Consider the following 26,799-nt stretch of genomic DNA (forward strand, 5'->3'; position numbering starts at 1 on the left):
TTAAGTAACTCGTTCAAAATCATAAAGAAAAATTGAATCTAAGAGCGATTGGCGAATCGAGCCGCGGGCAGAAGTACATAAAGCGGAATGGTCAGTAGATTCCGCGGAATCTCCTCAAATAAATCTAGGAAAAATATGTAGCGAGCAACGAGCAGAAATAAAAATAAAGAATTTATTTTTGAGGATAGGATTTACGCTGTAAGTGAATACTTTCTGGGTTTAAAAGAGAGCCTTTTACAGTAACTACAGCGGATAGATTATGGTGAAGTTTTTGTGGAAAATGTCATCAGGCTCTTAATAATAACACATCTTTATTTTTGCTATTAGCCATTGAGTTGTGGCCAGTTTAAATGATTCTTTTAAAATTGTAATAAAGTAGGTATGATTTGGTATCCAAGTTTTCAATTTCAATTTTCCTTAATTATTATTTTCCTGTTAGATAGACCTTTTCATTGTTTTTCTTTTGTGTTCTATTGACTTCCGCTATGCGTAGGTTTATTTACAGGAAATCAAAGTCTAAAGAAATTAAGCCTTGTTTAAAGCTTCTTCACGTAACTTCTTTTTTTACCTACGTACCTACCTCTTTCGTATCGTTAAAGTTTAACTTGTTTACCAACAAAAAACTAACGAACAAAGTTCTTCAGTCTTCATAAAAAAGCATTATATCCAAAGCGAAGTATATTTGCGCAGATTTCTTTCAACCCATTCAAAACCGCGGACCAAAGAACCAACATGAATCGGGGCTCCGGTTTCCGATATGAATATAACTTGAGGTCATAATGAGATTGGAAAATATTAAGCCCGCGTAATAAGGGCCGTGACTGGGAACATTTTTGCCTCATCTTCTTATATTAAACGGTTGAACCGGAGGGTGCGCGGCGTGATGATTGAGAGCAAATAAAGTATAAATTGAACTAGTGTTGTGGGAATTAAGCTCAATTTTTTATGATATCGATAGTAGCTATGCGATTAGCGTTGAGCTTAGTAGGTAAAATAAGTAAATCTTTATTTAGCATAGCCAACGGTTGTTTATTTATCATATATTGGTTTGTAAATTGACTTCCTGACGGTAACACTTTGATAGAGTTTAGGTGTGTCGTAATTAAGTAATATTTTCTAATTACGATAATTTATGACCACAAACTAATAATTCCTTAAGTGTTTGAACTGGAAACGTTTAAATATCGATCATAGACAATAACATTGCTGACTTTGTAAGTGTACGTAATACTCGTAATACAGATAAACAAGTAGGATTTTAGTCACATTTGAAGTAACTAATTAATTGCGTCAAGAGTAACTCTTAAGACTCTACAGTTTAATGGTTCAATTTATTTAGATGCCTATTTTATTGTGGTAAAGTTAATATCTAACTCTCCCAATTTTATAAGTGGACATAGCATATCGACAATGTGTTTCCCATCCCTAAATCGAAGGGATTGAATTATTTGCAAGGGATGGGACGTTAATTTCGTAGACGTGGTGAGTGTAAAGGAATGCCGTAATCAATTTGTTTGTCTTTTGGATTAAGCTATTTGGGATTTGGGTGAAGGTAACAAGTACGAGGGTGGTCTGAAAAGTTTCCGACCTCAACGTGAAGATGGCAGCATACATCAATTAAAGTCAGGGAATGTAATTGTGCATCTTTTGACAGCAACACTTCAAAATTTCAGCCATTTTTGACGCGCGGTTTTTATTTGAAAGTCGTTTGAGTGAGTCGATGTGAGTATTTTTGTGAAAATGGAAAAAATCGAGTATCGATCTGTCATAAAATATTTGTTTTTGAAAGGGAATACCCCTACGCAAATCAAAGATGAGTTAGATTCTGTGTACGGGGACTCTTCACCGTCATTTACCACAGTAAAATTTTGGGCAGCCGAATTTAAACGTGGCCGTAAGAGCTTGGGAGATGATGAACGTTCGGGACGTCCAAAAACTGTAACTACTGACGATAACATCGCTAAAGTTCACCAAATGGTGTTAGACGACCGCCGAATTAAAGTGAGAGAGATAGCAGAGGCAATGAAAATGTCCAAAGAACGTGTTTATCACATATTAAATCAAGATTTAGGCATGAGAAAGCTGTCCGCGCGTTGGGTGCCGCGTTTGCTAACGCCAGACCAACGACGTGTTCAAACGAACATTTCCAATGCTCTGTTGGCGCAGTTTAGGCGCAATAAATCCGAGTTTTGGCGCCGACTAATTACTGTGGATGAGACTATGTAGAAAAATAAAAATAAATTTTAAGAAAAAAAATCTTGTATCTATGTTAGGTCGGAAACTTTTCAGACCACCCTCGTATATTGACAGGTTTTGTGTATGAGGGTATTACGTTTTTTCAATCCAACTTATTTATTTGGAGATCCAATTGACTTTCACATGTCCCAAAAATAAATAAGGTGAATATTCAATTTTATTTTGATCGGAGCTAGCACGCTGACCCTAGTCAGAAATGATGGACAGTAAACCAAATAAAAAATAATGTCCAAAAAATGTGAGGTTTGAAGCCTGTCTTTTTTTAAGGATTTTCTTTTAAGCTTTATAATGCATAGTGAAACTGCGATTAACGTGATTCTATGACGTAATATCAGAGAGTTATTAATTTATTAATGGATCAATGTGCCAATTTCTGATCTATTCTATCTGGAAATCCAAGATCTCTGGAAAACAAGGAAAAGATTATATTTTATTACACACCCACATGAACTAAGTTTAATAACGCTGGTTTTAAGCTCTTTTCAGCTCTCAAGTTAAACATAGGAAGAATTTAATTTCAGTTCAGTTTTGAGTATATTAATTAATTGCGTAAAAGTGACAAAACCCCACTGGCGATAATTACATGTGTTTCGTAAAACGATATTCACAGGAGTTTTAATTAATGTACGCCTTTGGATCATTTTGATGTCTCTTATATTTGCAAATGTACGTAATTGAATAAGAAAGTGAGTACGTAAGTCTGTAAATCACGACATTTCCACCTTTAAGTACCGGTAATGATTTTAATATTAGTTGAAAAAGGTATTGATACTACAAAGCCCACAATTTGTCTCAAAGCATTCTAGTCAAAGCATCAAATAACTAGCGAAAATATTAATATCTCAAACACCAAACAAAGAGCGTTAAAAAGCATTCAACATCAGCCTGTTCAGATCCGCCATTCTTTCGCGTTTCAACAATTACGCCGTGCAAATAAAGACGTTCTAGCAATATTCACGGAAGAAAGACGCATAAAAAATTATCATCGCCTCTCCCCGCGGCTCGGGCCAAATAAAAAGTAAGTCGCGAGTAATTTTTTTACAAGGCTTACACATAGCGGCAATAAAGGCGAGGCGAGGAGGCCGCTTGTACGTCGTTTTATATCTCACTCCTGGGAAGGGCGCGGTCCAGTGCAAGCGGTGCGGTGGGGTGGTGAAATATGTCGCACAGGCTAAAGAGGGTGAATGGGAAATTCTGCTGAATCTTTGTTTTGTTTTCGACCAAAAACCCACTTATTTATAATCGCAACCTAGTATTTTTTTTAGTTTGTAAAAGTATCGTTGTGATTGTTGAATAATTTAACTAAAATAGAAGACAACACAATAAAATTAGGACCACCTACATTTCACCTACATAATCGTTAATTCATATTTAATACTTATTGCTTCTCATGTCACCTAAAAACGAAGTTAGTGAGATCAAAATAGGGACTTTTTTTACTACCGAGTTTTTGTCGTCTCTATCATAATTTAAGAAAAAAATATAACACGCAATAACCAACATTACCGAGATGCTAATTAAAAACAAAATCGCTTTCACTGTACGCGTTCCCTCTCGGGCGCTGCTCTGGCTGTGACACCGGGAATGAAAGTTAAATGTCGCCGGGAAATAATGCGGGCGACGTGACCGCGTGACGGAGGAATTGCAGCGGGGCGCCGATGCGGGATACACCCCAAAAATACGGGCCGTTTCCAGCTGACGGCGACATTTCGATTTGAAATATTATTTATAATTTTTAATAAAAACGCGCGCAATCAGCGGTGAGTACCTTTTGGTAGATAAGGGCTGCACATTTTTGATGATATCGATAAGATGAGGAGATGCAAATTATATTACACATACTTACTTATTTACTTGCATTAATAATGTTGATTTACAAAACAGCCGCGGGTTGTAGAAAGTTGTCAAAATTATTTAGATTGTTTACATTAAAATAATGTAAAAAGTCTCATGAATAAAGCAATCCGCAAAAATACAGCCAGTAGGCATCGAACTTTTAAGTTTTATGAAAGTTTTGTTGTCTTCCAACGCTTTTTGTGCTGAAGCAAGATGCGAATCAAAGTTCGCACACGGCGTACACAAATCCGCTATGAATATTCATTGAAAACACTGATATTTCGGCAGTTTGTGCGCTGTAATTATTGATATACGGCAAACATATCGATGTTCGCGCAGTTTGTTTCTGATTAATTATTCCTGAATGAATCCACTCGGTTTATCGCGAGCCGATAAAACTCATAAAACACAGCCACGATACTATCATTTCGAGTTTGGCTACATCGTATTTCAGAATATATTACTTTTATATCTGAAAAAATCGTCGAATATACGCACCGCTAAGCTTTTTCCTGGGAATTGACATTTGAAAGTAAATCAAAACACGAGGAAAGATAAAAGAAGCATCATCTTAAATGTTTTCGGCCTCAATGTATTTAAAGGGCGTATGTACTTTGTATTATAAGAGGTAACTATTTTTTATTTCTAGTTATTTTCTCCACGCTGTTACCGTAAGATCTAAATATAAAATTCCATAAACCCCTGCCATACCAAGCTGCGAGAGGCTGCTCGTATAACAACTAACAATAACATTGTTCTATACAGGGTGTCCCAGAATGGGTGAATCAAACTGATAGGGGAGGTAGCTCTACTAATGTACTATCCCAAAAAAATATGAAAAAAAAAATAAAGCGCATAAGAAAACATTTTTTTTTTTTAAAAAGTGAACAGCTTTGCCTAAGTATCTGGCTATAATTGCTGCGTTTGGAGTTTATTTGTACTTTTTTCTTACTAATATTAATTGTACATGATCGCTTCGTTTATCTGTAAACAAACTTTTGAAAATATTGACTAGATTTCGAGTTTATTTGCACTTAATTAAAAAAAAATCTGACTTAAAATTTTTTTTTCATATTTTTTTTGGATAGTACATTAGTAGAGCTACCTCCCCTATCAGTTTGATTCACCCGTTCTGGGACACCCTGTATAATCGGTGCTTGAAACCATCTTTCCAAGAAGTGTACGTACATTTAGAAAGTTATCTATTCAAAACAACCACCTTGAGGTGACTTATTTGTATGACCTGAGGCAATCGTTTTTTTAACAATTTAAAAGGCAGTGGGAATATAGTTCCCACAAAATGATTGATCATCCTACTAGATGGACCGACGATCTGGTAAAGGTCGCGGGAAGAGCCTAGATGCGGGCAGCGCAGGACCGTTCAGTGTGGAAAACCTTGGAGAGGCCTTTGTCCAGCAGTGGACGTCGTTTGGCTGAAACGAATGATTGATCATAATCGCTTGTCTTGAGGTCTAAGAACAATGAAAAATTGGAATCTGTGTCTTGATAAAGTATTATTATTGTTTGTTTCAGGCACTAGATGGCAGTTCAACTGGAACTGCCGTACCTACCGTCGTCGGGCATTGACTGGTGATGCGGCGAGCGCTGGAACGATGAGCGGGAGACGAGGCCCTTGCAAGAGCTTCGCGATCAGCATCATACAAATAGTCACTATCATCTGCCAAGGTCTGTACTAATTAAGCATTAGTATACACTAATAGAATAGGCACTACACACACAGTCTTATTCATTATCATCATAACTTCAATGAATCAACATTCGACAGCACCTATTTAAATAATACACATCATAATTATGGTGGTATAGGGTTTATTTTCTTTACCTTTACAAGACCATACGATATGAAACTTAATAATTAACTCCTGCTCTAGGTTCTTCACTAACTTGGGACTTGTCAATGTAAAATAAAAGATTAATGACGTCATCCCACTCCTAATGACATTCCCACATCGCAAAGAGCAAACAAAGACAATAAACTCATCAAGTTAGGTGGCGAGTGTCAGAAATGGAACTGTTGATAGATTCAGTAAGTTGGTAATTACAGCGAAACTTTTCAAATAAAACGCGATTCAAACGGCGCTTCTTAATGAAGATAATATTTAGGACGGGACCCGACTCGGTTAATTAAATCTAAGAATAAGAAATACCCAGCCACATGACGCAGTTTAATTATTTATAGCGTTAAGTGATGAGAAAATACGTGGATCTGATGTAACCTTTGTAAAAATCTGTATCAAGTTTTGACAGTCTTAATTAAATTTTCATCCTTTAGCAGTAAGTAATGAGCATTCTACATTATTTCATTCTTCATCATTGTTATTATAACTTTGATTTGATTTTTAAGATCTGCAAAGTACATCGAGAAATTAGTAAAATGAGTCAGATAGTTCAATTACAATTAATTGAATCCGTCTATTCTTAACCCCTTTTTGAGTCGTCCCGCAAAATATTGATTAAGCTCTACCAAATTAACTCCAGAACGGAATCCAGTGTTCTAGCATCAATCATGGCGCCGAGTCGCCTCTGCTCCCCGAGGGTGGGGATTCGCCATAAATAAATTAAACGAGTGTTGTGGAGTATTTGTTACCCTAATGTATTTTGTAAGGGTTAATTTTAGATTCTGATGTAATTGAGCCATGAATTTGTAATTATTTAATTAAAGTTAGTTAAAATACGTGTAATAATGCACACGCAAGTATTAATTAGTAAATACTCACTTTGTAACTGTCCTCTCCATAGGTTGTCTGGAAGAGATCGCTTCATAGCGATAAGACTGCCTAATTGTACCTTATGTGTTCCTTTTCTTTCTATTTTTTTATCTGGTGTGCAATAAAGAGTATTTATTATTATTATGTTTTTCTGCTATATTTTATAGGCACGGTTTCCACTGGAATCCGGTTTAATGTCGTTCACGGGCCGAAGCCAAGCGAGCGACATTTTCTTGTGGCTTATTGGGTTAATTCGCTCTGAAGGAATTGCGAACTATCCTAATAATATGCGAACACTGCATTACTTTTTAGGAAACGTAATTATTTATTTAATATAACTTGTAATAAGCATTTTAATAGTAAAATAAAAAACATTGGATAGTTTTTGACCCGTAGACTAGTGTCATGGAGATACACCCTCTAGAGTGGGCTAATGCCTACTAAATAAATAGTAATAAGTGCTAAAACCTATAGCAATGACTAGAATAAAACAAACCAAATGTAGATATAAATCCTAAATAATATTTGTCTAACAATATCGTATCACTGACAACTGCAAACAATCTGCTTATAAATACAAATTACACAATCCATGAGACGTTTTGTATTGTAATCTTTCGTCGAGAAATTTTCTTATTTCTATTTGAATAAAACGGATATTATTCCTTGGATCTATTGACAAGATCTTGCTGTCGTCTTTTTACCGAGAATATTGTAATATCCTTGTCCGATATTGTAACTTCGGGTTTTTAATAATTGCTACAAGTTTCTTTGTAAGCAGATCTCAGATTTGCCTATCTTGAATCTGCCCAGGAAAGGTTACAATTGTGACTACTTGTTGCTATTTCTTATAAGAGATACCAGGAATTCTTTATATTAAATTCCGCATGCATGAATTGAGTTTAAGGAATCATTCAATTATTATAGAACAGAGTCAAGGTTTAATGTTTTATTTGTTTAGATTTTTTATCATTAGGCACATCAAATACCTACCTCATTTGAAAGGCCTTGAAGCCTGGAAGTAAGAAAAATGTTAGTAAAGAACTTCGTAGATGTAGTTACTAAGTTACCTAATAAGTACCAATAAAATAAGAATACAATTTTAGTTCCACACTTCAGGATTTAAAGTTCAATTATTCTGGTTCTGTAAAAGAAAAAATAGAAATAGGATTACTTTGTTGTCCAGCCCTCTTGTCTGTCAAGACCCTTTTTCTCCGGAATGCGTGGAGGTACCGAGTTGAAATTAATGTCAAATATTCAGGTCTGCAATCCCTTGGAACACTGAAAAAATGAAAATAGTTTGTGGAACAGAAAATTGTATAAATTATAACTATTCCTCACGAAAACTTTTTGCACCAAATATTATTTCCTACGTTGTCGCGACGCTATAATATTGTGGTGGTTTATTATGAAATAACGAGATAGGCTGAAGCGTCGCTATCTTTAAGGGAACATCAAAAGAGCGCCTGAACCCAATCTTGGAGCTTGTCAAGAAATTCTACAGAAAATTCGTGCTTAATCATCAAAAAGATTAATGGTTTTCATCATTACCACACACTGAACGCTCGGAGTTATCAACAGTTGAAACGCAAACTTGTAATAAACAATGTTCGCCGTCAACAACTCATGCGGCGCCGCAACTTTCCTCTTGATTAAAAATGTCAATCTTCCCTTCTAAGTTATTTTTCGACAAAATTGTTTTTTGTTTTGACTGCACCGTCTTTATTAGACAAGTTCTTATTCAATCTCATGCTCTTGAGTTAAATGTTGATTTTATTAAAACTTCAATTCAACAATCTACACTTTATGCTTTATTGCAGAATTCCCGTTCACACTGTAGGTGGAAAGTTTCTCGAGAACTTCATTATTTTATCTCGCTTATATTTCCAGACAATGTTTTAAATAAAACTTTTCTTTTGAGATTATTTTGTGCAAAGTATTTCTCTCGTATTTATTTTAATTCTCAAGACAGTTTTGATAAGTAGATATTGCTCTATAATTTGTGAGGTCACTTAAACTGACTGGTGTTAAAATTTAATTTTAGATAAAGTACAAACAAAACATTATAGCGGGCCTCTCTAGAAAAAGCTTTCATAGGGTTTCTGGTATCTATTAGGTACTGGAATTTATCTTATACCTGGATGGATGAGAGAGATAAGGAATTTATTTATTTTAATCATCATAATTAAGGACCTTAATATTTTATTATAACCTTTTAATCTTTTACTTCACTGAGTTATCAGTCTGCTACTACGATAACCTTTCTTGGAACGGTAAAGCCAAAAATAGGACCATTATGGTTGTAACTATCAAAGATATCGAGTATACAAAGGTAAATAGTACTCAGGTAGGTATTTTAGAAGCATTTTATTATTGTCGTATTTACAAATTCTCATCTATACTGAAATCTTCATTACTAAGCCACCCAGTTTAATACTATCATTAAATGTATATTTTGTCTGAACTAAGAATGTTTGCTTGATATATTCAAATATTATTCACTAAATTATTACTCAATGTTTCTTTAGTAATAATTTAAATTCAATTTGAATGTTTTAGGGCTGATTTTTCAATCGTCGGATAACTTTTAACTAAAGAATAATTTGGCACATTGACAGTTTCGGTATGGAAAATATGTCAAAATGACAAGTTTATTCATCAGTTAAAAGATATCTGACGATTGAAAAATCGGCCCTTAATAGATATAACTTACTTGAGTATATGCTAAAGTTATTTTAGATAACGATATTCATAACGTATGTTTTGATTTTGAGCAATAGCTTGATACTATTTATTAAAAGAATAATACGCCAATGACTGATTCAGGTGGGAATTTTTCAGTAGATACTTCAGATAAACCATTTTTATTTTCAAATTCATTATTTGTGATATTTAAAGGCAGTTTTATTAGAATGTTTCGCATTTTAATTTCGCTGAACAGTGCAATAGCCGAGTTTAAGTGGTTGACTGTCGAGTGTGACACCACACACTGTACATTTTTGATTGTTTGAGGCTCATTGATATGATGTAGCATCCTACGTGTTATTTAAAAGTCATTCAAAGACTTAAAAACAGTCAAATGCAAGGTGTTGTGTAATTTACTTCAGAAACAAAACTTAAAAACCTCAATTTTGTCTCCAGTGCTGACAGAGGAGCCGCGGTTCGCCGAGCCCATCCCCAACGTGACGGTGGCGTTGGGGCGGGATGCCAGCCTCCCCTGCGTCGTCGAACACCTTGGAACTTATAAGGTAAGCTTATAGAGAAAATCCTCCACCTCTGATTTCCACCACGATCGATTCTATGCTATCCATATCCAGGCGCTTCCCGCGCCCTTCACCAGATCACTGGTCCACCAAATGGGAAGCCCAGGGGAGGTTTGACTGAAAAACACTCACACATTTCTTTCATTTTACTTATGAATTAGGTACTTTATTATTAATCTGAAAGTCGTCATGAAACGAATTATTTAAGAAATATTTTCTTAACTTAACTTTTTCAAATATTAAGTTATTACCTTCTATCAGTAAATTAGTTGTGAACTCTATATTTTATTTATGGACTTGTTAACCTCTTTTCGTATATGCCCTCAATATTAGCTCCAAGTTAAGGGCACTATGTCTATATTTATTGTTAGCGTATTCCTATTTTAATGTTTGCTGAACGTCTCGACGGCCCGAACCAATACAGAGTCAGAGTCGAGGTGATACAAACTTGCTAATTATAAATACTTAATGAGGGACTTCTAGTTCAGTGGCACTGCCTTGGTGTTAATTAATATTAAATTGAATCTAACCTATCTTATCAAGTGCCATATTTTACAATATTTCCATGCTTAGTTGCAGTCAGATACTTTGAGTTCAGCAGTTTGATATATTGAGAGGTATTTTCGTATGCCACAGTTAAATTAAAGTTTAATATTTTAAATGTCTGTAATATTCCTAACACACTGTTATTACGTCTGACGCTAATATTTTCTTTATGTAAATCACAAAATTTTCATATCTCCAAATAATTCTGTCTTCAGTTTAACCATCTGTGTTCTTGATATTACAACTGGAGATAAGAACTTCTATTATAAAGCAACTGTACTGAATTAAGTTTAGAATGTTCAGTCAGTACCTACAGAATATTCTTCTAAGAATTAGTTGTCGAAGCTAAAGATACTATGAAAATACTATTTTCAGGTATGTGAGGACCGTTGCAATGATTCAAGCACATTGTGCTGATAGAAACCGAGAAATGTTTCACTTTTGAGAAAAAACACGTGAAGTAAAAATGTTGATGAATTATCTTATAATTAAATATTTTTTTTGATAACTACAGCTACTTTTGCAGACGACACCGCTATATTAGCAAGTAATAAAGATCCAGAACTGGCATCAGAGAACTTACAGAAAAGCCTCAACAATGTAAACGAATGGCTTCAAAAATGGAAAATCAAGGCTAGTGCTGCTAAGTCAGTGCAGGTGACATTCGCCCTAAAAAGAGGAGACTGTCCACCTGTAAAGTTGGGCCAATGTACTCTACCCCACAGTGACCATGTTAGATATCTTGGCTTACACATTGATCGTAGACTAACCTGGAGCCACCACATCAAATGTAAGAAGCAGGAGCTTCAGCTGAAGTACAACAGCCTATACTGGATGCTAGGAAGGAACTCGCGACTCTCCTTGGACAACAAACTCCTAATATACAAAGTTATCCTTAAGCCCATATGGACTTATGGTTTGCAACTATGGGGCAGCGCAAGCGATTCCAACATAAGTATACTCCAGCGCCAACAAAACAAGATCTTGAGAACAATTGCACAAGTACCATGGTACATTACCAACAACGAAGTCCACGAGCACCTTGAAATGAAAACAATAAAGGAGGAAATTCGGAGTCTGGCAACTAAGTACAAAGAGCGGTTAATCCATCATCCTAACGAACTTGCTCGCCAACTTACCATGGACCAGTATGTGAGACGACTGAAACGTCATCATATCCTGGAGCTAGAGGATCGCCAGTAGATCTGGGCAGCAGATGAGTTGATGCTTCCAATGGGAAGCCACTCCGCATGACAGCATCAAAGAACAGATTTGCTCATAGTCTTGGGACTGATTGCAAATGATCACAGCAAAAAAAAAAAAATTTTTAATACCTCTGACCTACGTTCTGCCATCTGGTTATGGGGTCTCTGTCGATTATTACATGAGTTTACAATTTTAAAGCCCATCACTCACATCTCATTGAGACCCATAGTCCTCGCCTCTCCAAATCAATCAAAAGGAAGCTATCAGTGGGCCCCATTCTTCGGAATGTACCCGTCACCCGTCCGGAGTTGTCCCCGGGGAAATCTGTAACGCTACGGTCTCGCCCCACTCGCTCCACTCGTCCCACTTGCCCCGCGCACGTGATCACGGGAACGCAAATTAGGCGCAAGTAGGCGATGCATGTGTGAACACTGAATGACTGTGATGTTGCGTGGAATCGATTCGGCTATGTAAAATATTATTTAGTCAAGGGTCATGTCAATGTCTTGCATTACACGCTCATTTTCAGTTTTGAAAATTTTAACATTTACTTCACAGTTTTATTATTTAATTAGCGGCCGCCCGCGACTTCCGTTTTACCCCCTTAGGGGTGGAGTTTCGTAAAATCCTTTCTTAGCGGATGCCTATTGATAGATCACTGTCAGTCAGTCAGACAGTCAGTCACCTTTGAGTTGTATACTCGTATATTTAGATTTACACAAAATAATTTCAAGAAAGAATAGCACAATTCTTTCGCTTCCTAGCAATCACTCACTGTAATAATGTAATAGTTGAATGACAGAGATGATCATTTCTTTTACATAAATAGTAGTCCCTGTGGTAATAAACTAACAAATAATATAAAAACTTTAATAAAAATGATCCCAGTTATCGCTTGAAACGTTTCAATTGCCCCACAAAAGCGACTCATTTGCCCCAAAGTTGCAGTATCCAATTAACTTATTCATGAATACCCGCTCGCACCACTGCTACATTATCCTGTATGTAGATTTAAAACATTACACCTTTTTTGTTGAAATTGGTTAATAAACGTTAAATTATTAAGTTTACAGTCATCCTTTCAAAGAGTTGTTTTTAAATGAAGATATTTAAAATAAATTGACATAATAAATTAAATGATGAAATAATAACTTGAATTATATTTTTAGCTTTAATTGAAAACCACTCTTCATAACTTAGCTGTTATTTAAAGAAAGCGTAATTTCTTAAAAATATCTATTTTTACCTTGTCAAAAGTCTGGACCTGTTTTTCATTGAAAGACAATCAATATCTTATTCAAGGAAGATGTCGCAGAGTAACTAAATCAAGTAACACAAAAATAACTTTTATCCACAAGGCCGTGCCTTTTATTCTTTTGACGCCCAATGTGGAGAAGTTTAGCTATTAATATATTTTTGTGTAACGTACTGCTTTAATAAAATATAAGATCTTGCTTATTTTTTTATGTTACAAATGAGTAGGTACGTAACTCTGTTTGCCTTAAATTTTCCTAGTGTTTTAAGCAGTTTTTTTTTTACAAATTTTGTTTGTAATTTACATGGGATCGACCTAAAAACCATAAGCTACGTTTTGTCGCAATATAAATCTTTGGAGAGGTGAAATACGGGATGAAAGTTTGTATGGGGAACCCATCATTTCTCATGTTAGGGATAAAGTTCATATTTATGCTTCTGGTAAGGAATAAAAAGTGTTTTTGAACGTGAGTCGCGCGATAAATATTTTCCGAATTATTACCAAATACCACACAGGTGAAGCTCCAGACTGTAGTAAGTGAAATTCAAATTCTATTCTAAAGGGAGGCAACACAGACGACGGCACATCAAATTAAACACTGTAGTATCTTATTTAGTTGTCATAGTATTAGGTCATATTTTGCCACAAACTTGTTTAGTCGGATATGCTGTCGACTGTACCAACTCGTACATAACAATAAGCTTTGTCTGCGTTCCATCTAATATCGAGTTGCAGGATATTTCAATTGCGCACAGTTGCAGAATCAATTAAGTTATTCATGAACGCGAATATTCCCGTGACGGTAACCACGAGGTACAGTTGAAGCGAATGAAGTAGACTGGATACACAAACAAAGTTTATATTAATACAACAGACTGACTCTACATTAACATAGTTTATGTTAATACTACAACTACAAAAACAATTCTACTAAATACTCTTTAAAATAAAGAAAACTAGAAATCATCGTAACCTCTCTAGTCCTGATCATTTCGTCATCCTATGGAAAACCAATAGTTATAGAGTTTCTTTACACAATCAAAATCAAAGTAGACCATCAATATGTTATTTTGTATAACAACCTGATAAGCTACGTTTAGTAATATTTACATTCAACCTCTTTAAATTTACAACAGCCAACCAAAAATTAAGCGGCTGCAGAAAAACATAAAGCCCCGACAAGCACTCCACTTAACTTGTTTATTTATTTTCCAAATTATTCTGGAAAACATGGAAAGTATAAAAGTTTTGATTAACTTCGTCGAGGTGAATGAAATAATTGAAGAAGCCTTCAGGTGCGCTTATGAACATTTTCAGAAACTTTGTGATCTCGTCCCTTTTGTATTTTTTCTTACATTTGCTAAATTGGCTGTCATAATTTAATTCGAATGTTATGTAGGGTCATTTTGTTTTTGTATGTATAGGTTTTTAACGCGGAAAACGTCATCCGGTATTTTGAGTTCATTTACTTTATATTTAATCCTTGTCATTGTAGAGCCAGATCATTCAAGACCTATTATACAAAAAGACAGGCTATGTAACACAGAAGAATATTTCAGTAATTAACAGACAATCTTCTATGACTCGTTTAGTGGATTGCGAGCAAATGAGAAAAGCAGATGTGCCAGGAGGTCCCACTAACATTAAAACGATTAATGTGACTGATAAAATCTCATTATTTACTTACGCAATGCGCATTTTATGTAAATGACACATGCCCGCACTGTCATGCGATTTTAATACAAAAGTTCATATTTAGATAGTCGCTAAGAATGAAGAACATAATGACAAATTTCCTACTAGTACTTCGCAATAATGTAGCCTTGGAAGTTAGTTGCTTAACCAAAACCATTTGGAATCGGTAACAAAGGCACTTCCCAAAATTGATCTCTATTTATATTCCTCTGTTTACCTTTATCAGATATCCGGTTAGATGTATTTCGGTTTGTATATTTTAATTCAATAAACGAATTTATACAATGCTCCAACTCCTCTCCGAGTCAAATTATCATTGAATGGACCATTCACAACTTTATTAAAATTCGCGCGATTCATTCAGACATCGGCAATTCTCATCTCATTTCGGATTCACATCAATTACGTCTTCACGTTCCCACGTTTTTACTCAATCGAGTTTGCTATTAACCCTTTCCGAATTGGATTACTCCCGAAACGAACTGTCATATTTCTCTGCAGTAATTAAGTAGGGGTGTCTGGGGAGGCGACTTCCAGCGCCTTGCAGTGTTACAATTAACTTATTCATGAATTTGCCGGGTGTCTAATTATTTATTTTATTTTATGAGCCCTATTATCTTGATACTGCCTGCTCGTAAATACTTAAGCGGTAAGTGAGAGTGCCGTGGAATTCTCGAGTGCCAAAATGAAGGGTTCGGATGCTTCATTTGTTGTTCCAGTTTACAGTCGGGATCAGAATTTCTCTTTATTACACTCTTGCACTAGAATTATTTGGCGTTTTAGATCTAAACTTTATGCCACAAATAATGTACAGAAGGATGAAGCCTTTGAAGATACTAGATGGGCAATAACCTTTTAATATAGTAAGAATAAACTTGACCTGATTAAATTAACTTAAAGCATGCTTCTGATAAAATCAAACCTCTTGTCTGACTCCAAAAATACTTGAATCGTTTTTCAAAAGATAAAATTACACGGAATCTATTTACTAAAAGGGCATCATTGAAAATCGATTTAATGGAGAGAAGCAAATAAAACTGGCGATATGAGCACCCGGTGGGAATGCCTCAGGGGCCGGCTCTGGGACCCTAATCAAATTTACCTTAACCCGCCCGATCGTGTGCACGGATTATATTTTTTCCTCTAAGTGATTTCTATACTTGCGTAAAGTAAATTCTGGAGAAAAACCAAATGGTCACACTCCTTTTTTCGCATGAGAATAAAATCGCAATCATAATCAAAATGTGAAATTCATGAAATACGATTGTTAAATGAGAGAATATAACATTTAGATAATCTTTTGTATCACGATTAAGAACAATGGAGAAACTTACCTTATAATTTGTACCCATTGTTTATTATTTAATCTCTCATTAAATGTCTTTATTAACCCTTTCACGCATATGGGACACATTTGTCCCCGCATAGTTTTTACGATTTACAGTAATACTAGTTAAGTTAAACCCTTTGTAGTTTAATATTCTAAAATTTTATTATTATCTTTTATGATTATGCGCTATAAATAATAAAAAACGCGATTCCTTGTGTAAAAAAATACTGGCACAAAATGTGAAAAAAAAATTCGTTCGACGTCAAAATTAAAAAATATTTTAATATTACTTAGCGGCTGTTTGGAAATTATTTTTCTTCCGATTTACATTCACTAATAAGTATAATTATCGTTTTATTGCATATTTTCGATTTTATTCGTATGCATAATGAATATTATGTAAAAATCTGTATTGGGACACGGGTGTCCCTATGTGCGTCAAAGGCAACTTGATTCTTACTAAGGATATTGTTTGCCTCGTTATAATTTGTATGTTTTTATTGATGTTTTATTTATAATTCATACATTTTTTTGTAAATCATTTGTCTTCAAATCGACTTGAAGAAATTTCGCTCAGGAAAGACGAAATTTAGAAGTCATGATGACTGAAAATAGTGACAATGAGTATGGTTTCCTCCCTGATGAAAGGGTGTCTACTGCTGGACAGAGGCTTTCCTGAGGATTTCCACAACAATCGTTCCTGTGCTGCTCGTATACATGAATGTACATGAGCAGCACAGGAACATGAGGCCTGCCACACTGCGTCTTCCTATCCGTGGGCGCCACTCGAGAAATTTTCTGCCCAAACGGCCATCACTTCTGCGAGCTATGTGCCCTGCCCATTGCTGCGAAAGTTTGGTAATGATGCGGGCTATATCTGTTACTTTGAGTCTCCTACGGACTTCCTCATCACCCTTTGGGTGACTTTGAGCCTTCTCACATAAGGCTCATAGTGAAGGAATACGTCTCCGCTCCGTGCGTCATCGCCGCCAAGCCAACACACATTGGTCAAAGACTTTCAGTCAAAGGTCTTGAGACACTGCGATATTTTGGATAAGAAGATGTCGCGAAGCCTCTCGGATGTTGTCCCCCCAAGTAAGATTCACAATTGTAGTCACGGCACGGCTGAGACCTTGGAAGACCTAGAATCAATCCCCATGCCCTAATTAGAGGCTCTCAATAAATGGGATTTAACATAAAAATGGACAAGACGAAAAAATTATGTCAAATATCCGTGTTACACGCACTTCTCTGAACGCTGGAGACTCTACACTCAAAGTTGTTCTTGAAACAAACAGTCTAGTTAGGTAGATCTAACTTCAAGAAAGAGGTCTATGATGAGATGAGGATCAAATATAAAAATACGTAAGATATGATGCTACCTATTTTAAATTTATTATTATAAATATTAAAAATAAGCTTATTGATTAAATTTAATGTGTATTTTTAGTGTGATTTGTATTTATTTTGCAATAAAAGCGTCGAAGTATTTTATTTTCAATATATGAGGCAATGTATACCTTAACGCATATAGGGACATATGTGTCCCCGACTGAAAAACACTGAAATACATAGTACTTATATTTTCTGTACTACTTCTATCTTAAATTAGACTATAATAAATAGATATAACTAAAGAAAAAATAATTTTATGGTTTGGAATAGTTATAAGCGTGTAAGGGTTAAACTGTCCCGTTGTAAAAGTTAAGGCAATTCATGAGTAAAGTTAGTCCTACGTTCAAGTTGTCTCTACAAAGATTTACTGACCCGATAGAATCAAGAAATTAGTTTCCAATTTCTAATTCATTTACCATCCCCAAGTTGTGAGAGTGACAAATAGAGCAGATAACCCCAAACATCAAAGTGTACAGAATCAACCAAAATAGATCGTATAACCGCAATCGATGTACGCATCAATCGGAAATTAATACTCAATACTCAATACTCAATATGTTTATTGCTTCCTTAAGTACATTTACTTTGATGAAGTTCCCTGTTTTGCAAACTAATATCGTTCCTAAAAGCTAATATGTCTTGTTCAAATAGCACTATTTGTGAAATTTCATAAAGTTCAGTTTCAAGCAGCGCGGAGTGCCGTAACTTTGTTATGAAAATTGTATGCGCCCAAAAATGACGGTGCGCAGGATCAGTAGGCGCGCTCGTAAACACCCACTAGCGTCTGCCGTGTACGAGAGTTGAATGCACTCTTTGGAACATTTTGCTTCAGGTGCTCTACATTCGACTACTACGCGGAGCTCCCCTGCTTACGCGGATCTTATCGACATAAGATCCGCGGAAGCAGGGGCGTATGTAATCTAAAAATCCCAAGGTTTTTTATTGCAACCAATGGGCTGCGGCCTAAAGCACAGTAAAAATTGATTCTTTGTGGTACAATTGGAAATAATTATGTAACTTTTAGTAACTGATAATAAGAAGATAAAACTAATCGAGGTAAACTATTTTCAAAGAAATAATATGTTTTTATCAATTAAAAAACTGCCTTCGTGAGTTACCTACATTATCTCTCAGCTCTGTGCACCCCTTTCAACGGAGTGGGCCTGCTCTCTTAAAATTAACTGCGCAAAAAAATATTCCGCGAAATACGTTTAACGTAGGCAACGGTTATTTTTAGCGGTAAACGCTCGCTTTTGAAGGGCCATTTTGGGATAGTGGTCTGTAATAAACAGGGTAAAGTTCTCTGGCGGTCGATCGAATTACATTTTATGTGCTTTGAACTTTTAATGGGTGCACTGGGACTAACTAGGAAATGCGTCCTTTTGAATATTTTAGTTAATTTCAGAGGAATCAATTCAAATAAGTAATTCAGCTCAATCAGTTATACAGAAGCTCAAAGTTGCACAGCGTGCTATGGAGAGGGCTATGCTCGGTGTTTCTTTACGAGATGGAATCAGAAATGAGGAGATCCGTAAACGAACTAAAGTAGCTGACATAGCCCGACGGATTAGCAAGCTAAAGTGGCAGTGGGCAGGGCACATAGTACGCAGAACTGACGGCCGATGGGGCAGCAAGGTTCTGGAACGAAGGCCGCGTACCGGAAAACGCAGCGTGGGACGTCCACCCACAAGGTGAACCGACGACCTGATAAAGGTAGCAGGAAGGCGCTGGATGCAGGCCGCTACCAAACGTGCGATGTGGAAGTCATTGGGGGATGCCTATGTTCAGCAGTGGACGTCCTGTGGCTGAAATGATGAAAATGTTGTAAATCCATTAATATTAAAGTTAGAATAGTCATGGAGCTAGTAACCAATTCCTCAAATAATTGGCAAACGTTGGGCGCCAATGTTACGTTGATTGGCGCAGCCTTATGCAAAGCGTCCTCAAGCGACGCGACGCCCGCGATGCTACGTGTAATTGTGTTATTAGTTCAAACACGGTTTGCAACCAATCCAGATGTAACGCGTTGTTATTTCATATTATCTCATTATAGACAAACAAATAAATAAATAAAAACGTTTATTACTTTTTACAAAATTATTAGTGTAACTGCTGAATTTGTAGTAAATATTTAATTGCAGTGTTAAATTAAATATGCACAGATCTATTAGGGTACGCACAGGTTTATTTTATGCGTCCACGAGTGATTCCTCTGAATTCTTACACATGAAAGCGAAAGTAAAACTCAATATACCTACATCGGACAATAGTAAAATCGTATTTCAACATGCACCAATCCTTGTTTGTATCAGAATTTACGAGCTGTCATTTTAGTCTCGTTCAACTTTAAATAGAACCCAGAACCAACAAAATAATCAATAGACTGCTAAAATAGAAATGAGTATTCAAGATAACCTCAGTAAGTCACGTTCCGTTATTTTCTAAATACTCGTATCATGTGACGTAGGTAAAGTTAGTTGCATTTATTGGATGAGTGTTGAGAGCAAACCAATTGGTGATATTTCATACTTACAAAGACGTCTCGATGTTTCACGCTGCCTCATGGAAGTAATTGTGCTAAGGCTTAATCATCATCTCTTTGTTTTTATTCTTAGATACCCAAGGTACTAAATTCCACGAGATATAAAAACAAAAAAATAAAAACGTAAAAAGGCGAGCATTATAAATTCTCGCACACAACCATTGCTCATAAACTTTGCCATCTTAATCCTGCACTTAATCACATCACAAATGGCACGTGAACAAACAACCGCGAAGTGGCATAACTCCGCGAACTTGTTCCGAGTGGCAAATCCTCATAAGCCTCTTCCCCCTTTTTATTTGCCACCACATACTTAACGGCAATTTCGAGTGAACCCTGCCGCTTTATCCGCCGTATTAAGGTGGGCTCGCGGTGTTTTGCGATGCGCATTTTGTCAACAGCGGACACGTTGCGTGTGTCTGCGGTGTATCGGAACATAACGTTCTTAAGCGGACCTTTTTTACTGGAAAAAGGAAAAGGTAATCCGTTGTTTCTTTGTGCATACAATTTGAGTATCGCTACTTCTGAACGTAACTGAACAAATACACCAAATCTTGAAGATTTTTAAAGAAAAGAGACACTTTTCCTTCATTTTATATCAGTACAATATGCTTTTAACAAAATGCTTTCCGCGTCCAGAAAACCATTTGTACTGCAGGCAACATAAAATTCATAAATAGTAAAAATATTGTGTGCAAAAATATAAATACGTATGCATGACAATACGGTAACTTTGCAGTCCCTATCATAGCGACGAGATGCAGACACAGAAAGATCACATGCTTAAAAAAGCCTATTATACAACTCGAGATTTTCTTAATGATAAGTCATCCTGGGAGTAGGATTATGGTCCTCTCATGCTCGCACTAAAAATAATTAAAATGGAAAGTAATGTATAAACTAATAATAATTTCTCAAATGTTATAGTGTCATGCTTCTCAATCTGGACTGTTACTTAGCTTTATTATTAGTTTTTTTTAAAGAGATAACTTGGAATTGTCATTCTCACTAAAATGTCTCTGGGGTGGTGGCGTAGTGAGGCGGGTCGTTACATTCCCTCCAATATGGTCGAGTGAAGCGATGGCTGGTTCACTCGTCATGTCTGTGAACAGGCGCTGCTTTCGGGGACTGGTCAATCCAAGTTATTCAAATTTATGTATGCGAGTCATTTCTACTAGTATCTTAATATGTAAGTCTAGATATTAGCACGTCACTACCTTGTTTAATATACCACGCAATCTTGTATACCCATTCTTATAAGATACACCATACAAGAATGCATGGTAAATTCAGTGAACTGCTCCTGAATCGAATGTACCTACTACTACTATTTATATTTATTTATATTAACCGGCAGACAGTGGTGACTGAGTTTGTTGCGGCGCTTCTTCTCAGCACTTGCCAAATGTTGGTCTCGAAGCGCTGGTAGGGTAAAAAGATTATGAGACATGTAGAGGCTCCTTAAGAGCAAAATGACGATTTGTAAGAACTATTTATTAGTCTAAACAAATAAAGAAATTTTGACTTTGACTCGTTACAATTCATAGCGCAAGAGAATGCAGGAAAAGTTGCCAACAAAAACTGAACTGAATTTCAATTTGATTCGCTCCATATTTCATGGGGAACTTATTTTTGCTTCAAGTTATAAATTTTCTTTCAAATTTCTAATAGATCATAAGTCAGCCGGCTAATTCAGCGAGGTGGGCTTACAGCCGGCGCCGTTATTACTGGCAGGAAGCGCGAGATATAACTTATGACGTCACTTAATCACGAATCGTCGTTCCTGTTAATAGTCCTCGACTTAATAGTGGAATTGATTTATGAAAGTGAATGTAAGGTTGCTAATAGACTCGGTGTTCGCTTGATCTACGGCGTTGTCGGAGTTTCTGTGATTGGGGGCAGCGATGATTAATGGAACGATTAGTTTGTCCCACTAGTGGAACGGGCTTGATTTGAATGTGAAATTTCGTGGAACATACGTTGGTTCATTGATCAATTTGAGAGGAGGTTTTTGTGATCTTTGTGTGGCTTGTATTTTAAGATAGTGTAACTACTCACAGATATTAAAAAATATCTTGGTTAGAACGTTAGAACTAACGGTCTGGTAAACTTTATGGTTCGCATTTAATTTGTGGTACAATTTTGCTCTGATCTAGTACCACTTAATCCATTGAAATTACTAGGAGCATATAGCTATAGAAAACCCCACCTTAAAGTCGAAGTTCAAACAGACCCGCGAGACAAACCGAGTCACAGCACGCATCGTTGTGTCGACAAAGTCACCGGCTGTACCACACCGCAAGCCGAGTCGCTGCCGCAGTGCGCAACAGTCGATACGATGCATATTTTACGAGGCTGTGAACTTTCGTCGCTATCACGAGATCAGGGGATAAGGTGGAACTGTGATTCCGCACGACTGTTACTTGGTGTGGCTCCACGGACGGTTCCGCAATGCGATTCTCGACTCTGTCGCTCCTACTCGTAAAAACCTCGGAGTGAATGAGAGATTCAAATAAACATCTTATAACCTGTTTTGAGACAAATAAATACTTTCTATTCTATTCTATTCTGTTCTAAGCTTTCAGGCCAGAGCTATTCATGTTTTAAAATGATGATCTTGAAATCTATTATGAATCCTGTAACATCGATACTGCCATGCAATGTCTCATTATGCATCACTACTTCTTGTTTTGTACTGGCTGTAACAACTCTGGACTCTGCGATAAAATAAAAATAAATAAAACTAGTTTATTCTGTACTCACATAGGCCCTTTCTAGGGCACTATAATATAACATAGGATTTATTGAGGTGACTACACTGTATCGTATGCAATTTATGTATTTGTAAGCTGTTTATTTTCTGAATAAAACAAAATAAAATAAAACTATCGATTGTTATTTTTCTTACGACCTAATAAGACATGCAACTGATGTGTCCAGCCCAGTCCTAGCCTTTAATAAAATAAGTCGGACTTTATCACATTTTTGCTTCTTCTGCTTACACGGTTTTCTTAGCGATCACATAACTTAGCATCTGAATAAGACCGCATCTCAAACGCCAGGCTATTGTGCTGGACTACCGCGATGTGTGCTAAAATTAAAAGATATTCGCGCCGAGATAAATCCGGCTCAACAAACTATCGCATAATAGATGCTCCGCGGTTGCGATCCAATTTGCCGATAGTGTGGAGTTAAATTTATATTGGAGTTTGCGTCTAATGGTTAAAACACAGTACGAATTGGTAATTTTAAAACAAATTAACTGAGAAAGAACAGATTTAGCCCTACTCCTGATTTATTAAATAAAGAGAATCCTTTAGTTATTTTAGAAGTAGGAACTAGGTATCTGAAAGAACAACCGTCTTCATAATGCGATACATGGCAATAATAAAAAATATTCTGTTCTGAAAAAACATGAACCTAGCCTTATTATCTTACCGTAAATCAGAATCTAACCAAATGTTTGAATGACGGTAATCTGACATTAATCCTTGCTTATGAACATTTTCATTTTTTGCAATAAAAATGTCAAAAAATTTAAGACAAATTTTAACTAAGTATATTATTTGTCTAAGGATGCTACCCTGCTGTACGTGGAATAAAGTTTTAAAGCGATTTTACATATCCCAGTATTACTTTAACCCTACCACTAAATTAACGTCTTTGCTTCAGGTGGCATGGATCCACATCGACCGGCAGATGATCCTGACGATCCACCGGCACGTGATCACGCGGCTGGCGCGCTTCAGCGTGTCGCACGACAACGCGATGACGTGGCTGCTGCACGTCAGCCAGGTGCAGCAGGAGGACCGCGGCTACTACATGTGCCAGGTCAACACCAACCCCATGATCAGCCAGGTCGGCTACCTGCAGGTTGTCGGTGAGTTCCCTTTGTTGACTAGCTTGCGCTCGCACGACAGCGCATGACGTGGCCGATGACGTCAGCCAAGTGCAGCAGGACCGCGGCTTCTACATGTGCCAGGTCAACACCAACCCCATGATCAGCCAGGTCGGCTACCTGCAAGTCGTCGGTGAGTTCCCTTTGTTGAGTAGCTTGCGCTCGCACGACAACGCATAACGTGGCTGATGACGTCAGCCAGGTGCAGCAGGACCGCGGCTACTACATGTGCCAGGTCAACACCAACCCCATGATCAGCCAGGTCGGCTACCTGCAAGTCGTCGGTGAGTTCCCTTTGTTGAGTAGCTTGCGCTCGCACGACAACGCATAACGTGGCTGATGACGTCAGCCAGGTGCAGCAGGACCGCGGCTACTACATGTGCCAGGTCAACACCAACCCCATGATCAGCCAGGTCGGCTACCTGCAAGTCGTCGGTGAGTTCCCTTTGTTGACTAGCTTGTGCTTGCACGACAACGCATGACGTGGCTGATGACGTCAGCCAGGTGCAGCAGGACCGCGGCTACTACAATATGTGCCAGGTCAACACCAACCCCATGATCAGCCAGGTCGGCTACCTGCAGGTCTTCGGTGTGTTCCTTTTTTTTGAGTAGCTTGCGCTCGCACGACAACGCGTGACGTGGCTGATGACGTCAGCCAGGTGCAGCAGGACCGCGGCTACTACATGTGCCAGGTCAACACCAACCCCATGATCAGCCAGGTCGGCTACCTGCAGGTCGTCGGTGAGTTCCCTTTGTTGAGTAGCTTGCGCTCGCACGACAGCGCATGACGTGGCTGATGACGTCAGCCAGGTGCAGCAGGACCGCGGCTACTACATGTGCCAGGTCAACACCAACCCCATGATCAGCCAGGTCGGCTACTTGCAAGTCGTCGGTGAGTTCCTTTTGTTGAGTAGCTTGCGCTCGCACGACAACGCATGACGTGGCTGATGACGTCAGCCAGGTGCAGCAGGACCGCGGCTACTACATGTGCCAGGTCAACACCAACCCCATGATCAGCCAGGTCGGCTACCTGCAAGTTGTCGTTGAGTTCCGTTTGGTTGACTAGCTCACACTTGTGATTTTCCTTAACTCTACAACGGAGAAACTTGGCCTGCATCTTACCAGATGATCATATTTAAGTGATAAATGATATTGTGTCCGCATAGAAAACTGAAAGCTATTAATCAGTATCAGATCGTTTAGACTCCACTGGGGGCAGAAGTCCCTCTCCATTTTACTACACTATTGTTTGCGTTTGTCACGATAGTGGCGCTGCAACTGCCCTTAGAAGCGCCCTTACTCTCACGACATCTACCCACGAGAAGCTAGGGGCTGGTCTTTTTCTACTCCCTCGAAACCACACGGCTAAAGTTAGAAGGTCTTGCTTGTAACCTATGTGTTCTGATGCTTCTGAAGCTTTAAGTCCCGTCCAGTGGTTTTTGCGTTATGTAACCTTTTGCATTTATACTCGTAATATCATTTTTTTGTTAAGTTAGATAAATGTATTTGTCGATATAAAGATTATGATCCGATTAAGAAATTAGTAAATTATAATAGGTCCTACATACAGTAATGAACAAAAAGAAAGACAAATTAATCGAATCTTTCCTATAATCCAATAAATTGTAAGATCTATTGCGAGAAATGCGAAATAAAATTCCAGGAGTTAGTTTTCTTTCCTCTTTAAGAAAAAACCTTATTATAGATCAAAGGTAAAGAGCAAGAATATCTGAAGTTAGATTTTTTGGTTCAAGTAATAAAGTTTAAATAGGCAAGATTATAACAATATCGTGGTGGTTCGTTCGGGTAGGTAAACTTTTAATTATACTTGTTTAATGTTTGAAGCAGTTTTATAAGCCTTTCTTATGCTTTATTTTTGTTTCTAATTAGCTTATTATAATAGTTACTAGCTAGTAATTTACTTTAGTAACATTCAAAACCAATTCCAAAACTAACCAATGTTTACTTTATTTCTGTGTTCTTCTTTACTTATAATCTTTTCTATTTGAAGTCTTATTTCTTCATCCTTTACCTTTGAATTTTCTCTTGATTTACTTTTGGAGACAGTACTTATAAAATACCCCGAAAATTTGAGGTTTTTAACATCACTTTCAAGTCCTTAAAATTAACAAAAATCTGTTTTCACAAAAACGTTACCGAATTTTCCCGCATTAAAGGTCGGCGTTCAATTTATATTTATCGAAGCAGAATTAATAACCAAGGAAATCACTACAGCAAAAAATAAAAGAGTCTGTTTTGTATCGTGTTTTATTAAAGAAATTACTCGGGAGCCGTAAACTGATCACTTTGCTTCGATAAATTAGTCAGGTGCCGTTATAATGGCCGGTATTTGTTAGCAGGCTCTTTGGAAGTCTTCATTATAATTGACAACTTCGTTATTGAACCTAGTTGACTAAATTGTTAGGTTCTGGAAAAATATTTGATGTTTGTTCTTTTATAAATTACCTTATAAGGTTCTGAGCTTGCTTTAATATAATTTCATGCGAATAATGCAGATGTAATTTGAATAAAACGTGAACTGTGATAACTTGTAAATGTAACCTATTTCGGCACAAATAAATACTTTCTATCTATCTATTAGATACTGACATGAATCAGTTTCAGTTATACTTGAAAAGAGTTAGGATTAGAAATATTCATACTACTATGTTGTCCAGTCGTTAAGTGATGGATACGGTCGTCTCATATTTTGGCAATTTGACTGAAACATAATTTTTATCATAAAAAATTTTGCAAGGGTTGCTTACACTAGACGTAAACTGTCACTCCAACGGCTTATTGATGACTGACGATGTGTTATGATATTATAAAGTTAATTCATTATTAA

At 36.9% G+C, this 26,799-nt stretch overlaps 1 protein-coding gene across 1 annotated transcript in view; it reads left to right on the forward strand.

The window, feature by feature from the left end:
• Positions 1 to 26,799, forward strand: part of LOC135071290 (lachesin-like) — a 111,174-nt gene that overhangs the window by 21,235 nt on the left and 63,140 nt on the right. The window contains exons 2-4 of the mRNA XM_063965080.1: positions 5,626 to 5,778; positions 9,963 to 10,069; positions 23,726 to 23,933. Of these exons, the coding sequence (XP_063821150.1) occupies positions 5,706 to 5,778; positions 9,963 to 10,069; positions 23,726 to 23,933 (388 nt within the window). The 5' untranslated portion in view covers positions 5,626 to 5,705. The remainder of the gene's footprint in view (positions 1 to 5,625; positions 5,779 to 9,962; positions 10,070 to 23,725; positions 23,934 to 26,799) is intronic.

The sequence above is a fragment of the Ostrinia nubilalis genome, chromosome 4, assembly GCF_963855985.1.
Source record: "Ostrinia nubilalis chromosome 4, ilOstNubi1.1, whole genome shotgun sequence".
Classification (NCBI taxonomy): domain Eukaryota; kingdom Metazoa; phylum Arthropoda; class Insecta; order Lepidoptera; family Crambidae; genus Ostrinia; species Ostrinia nubilalis.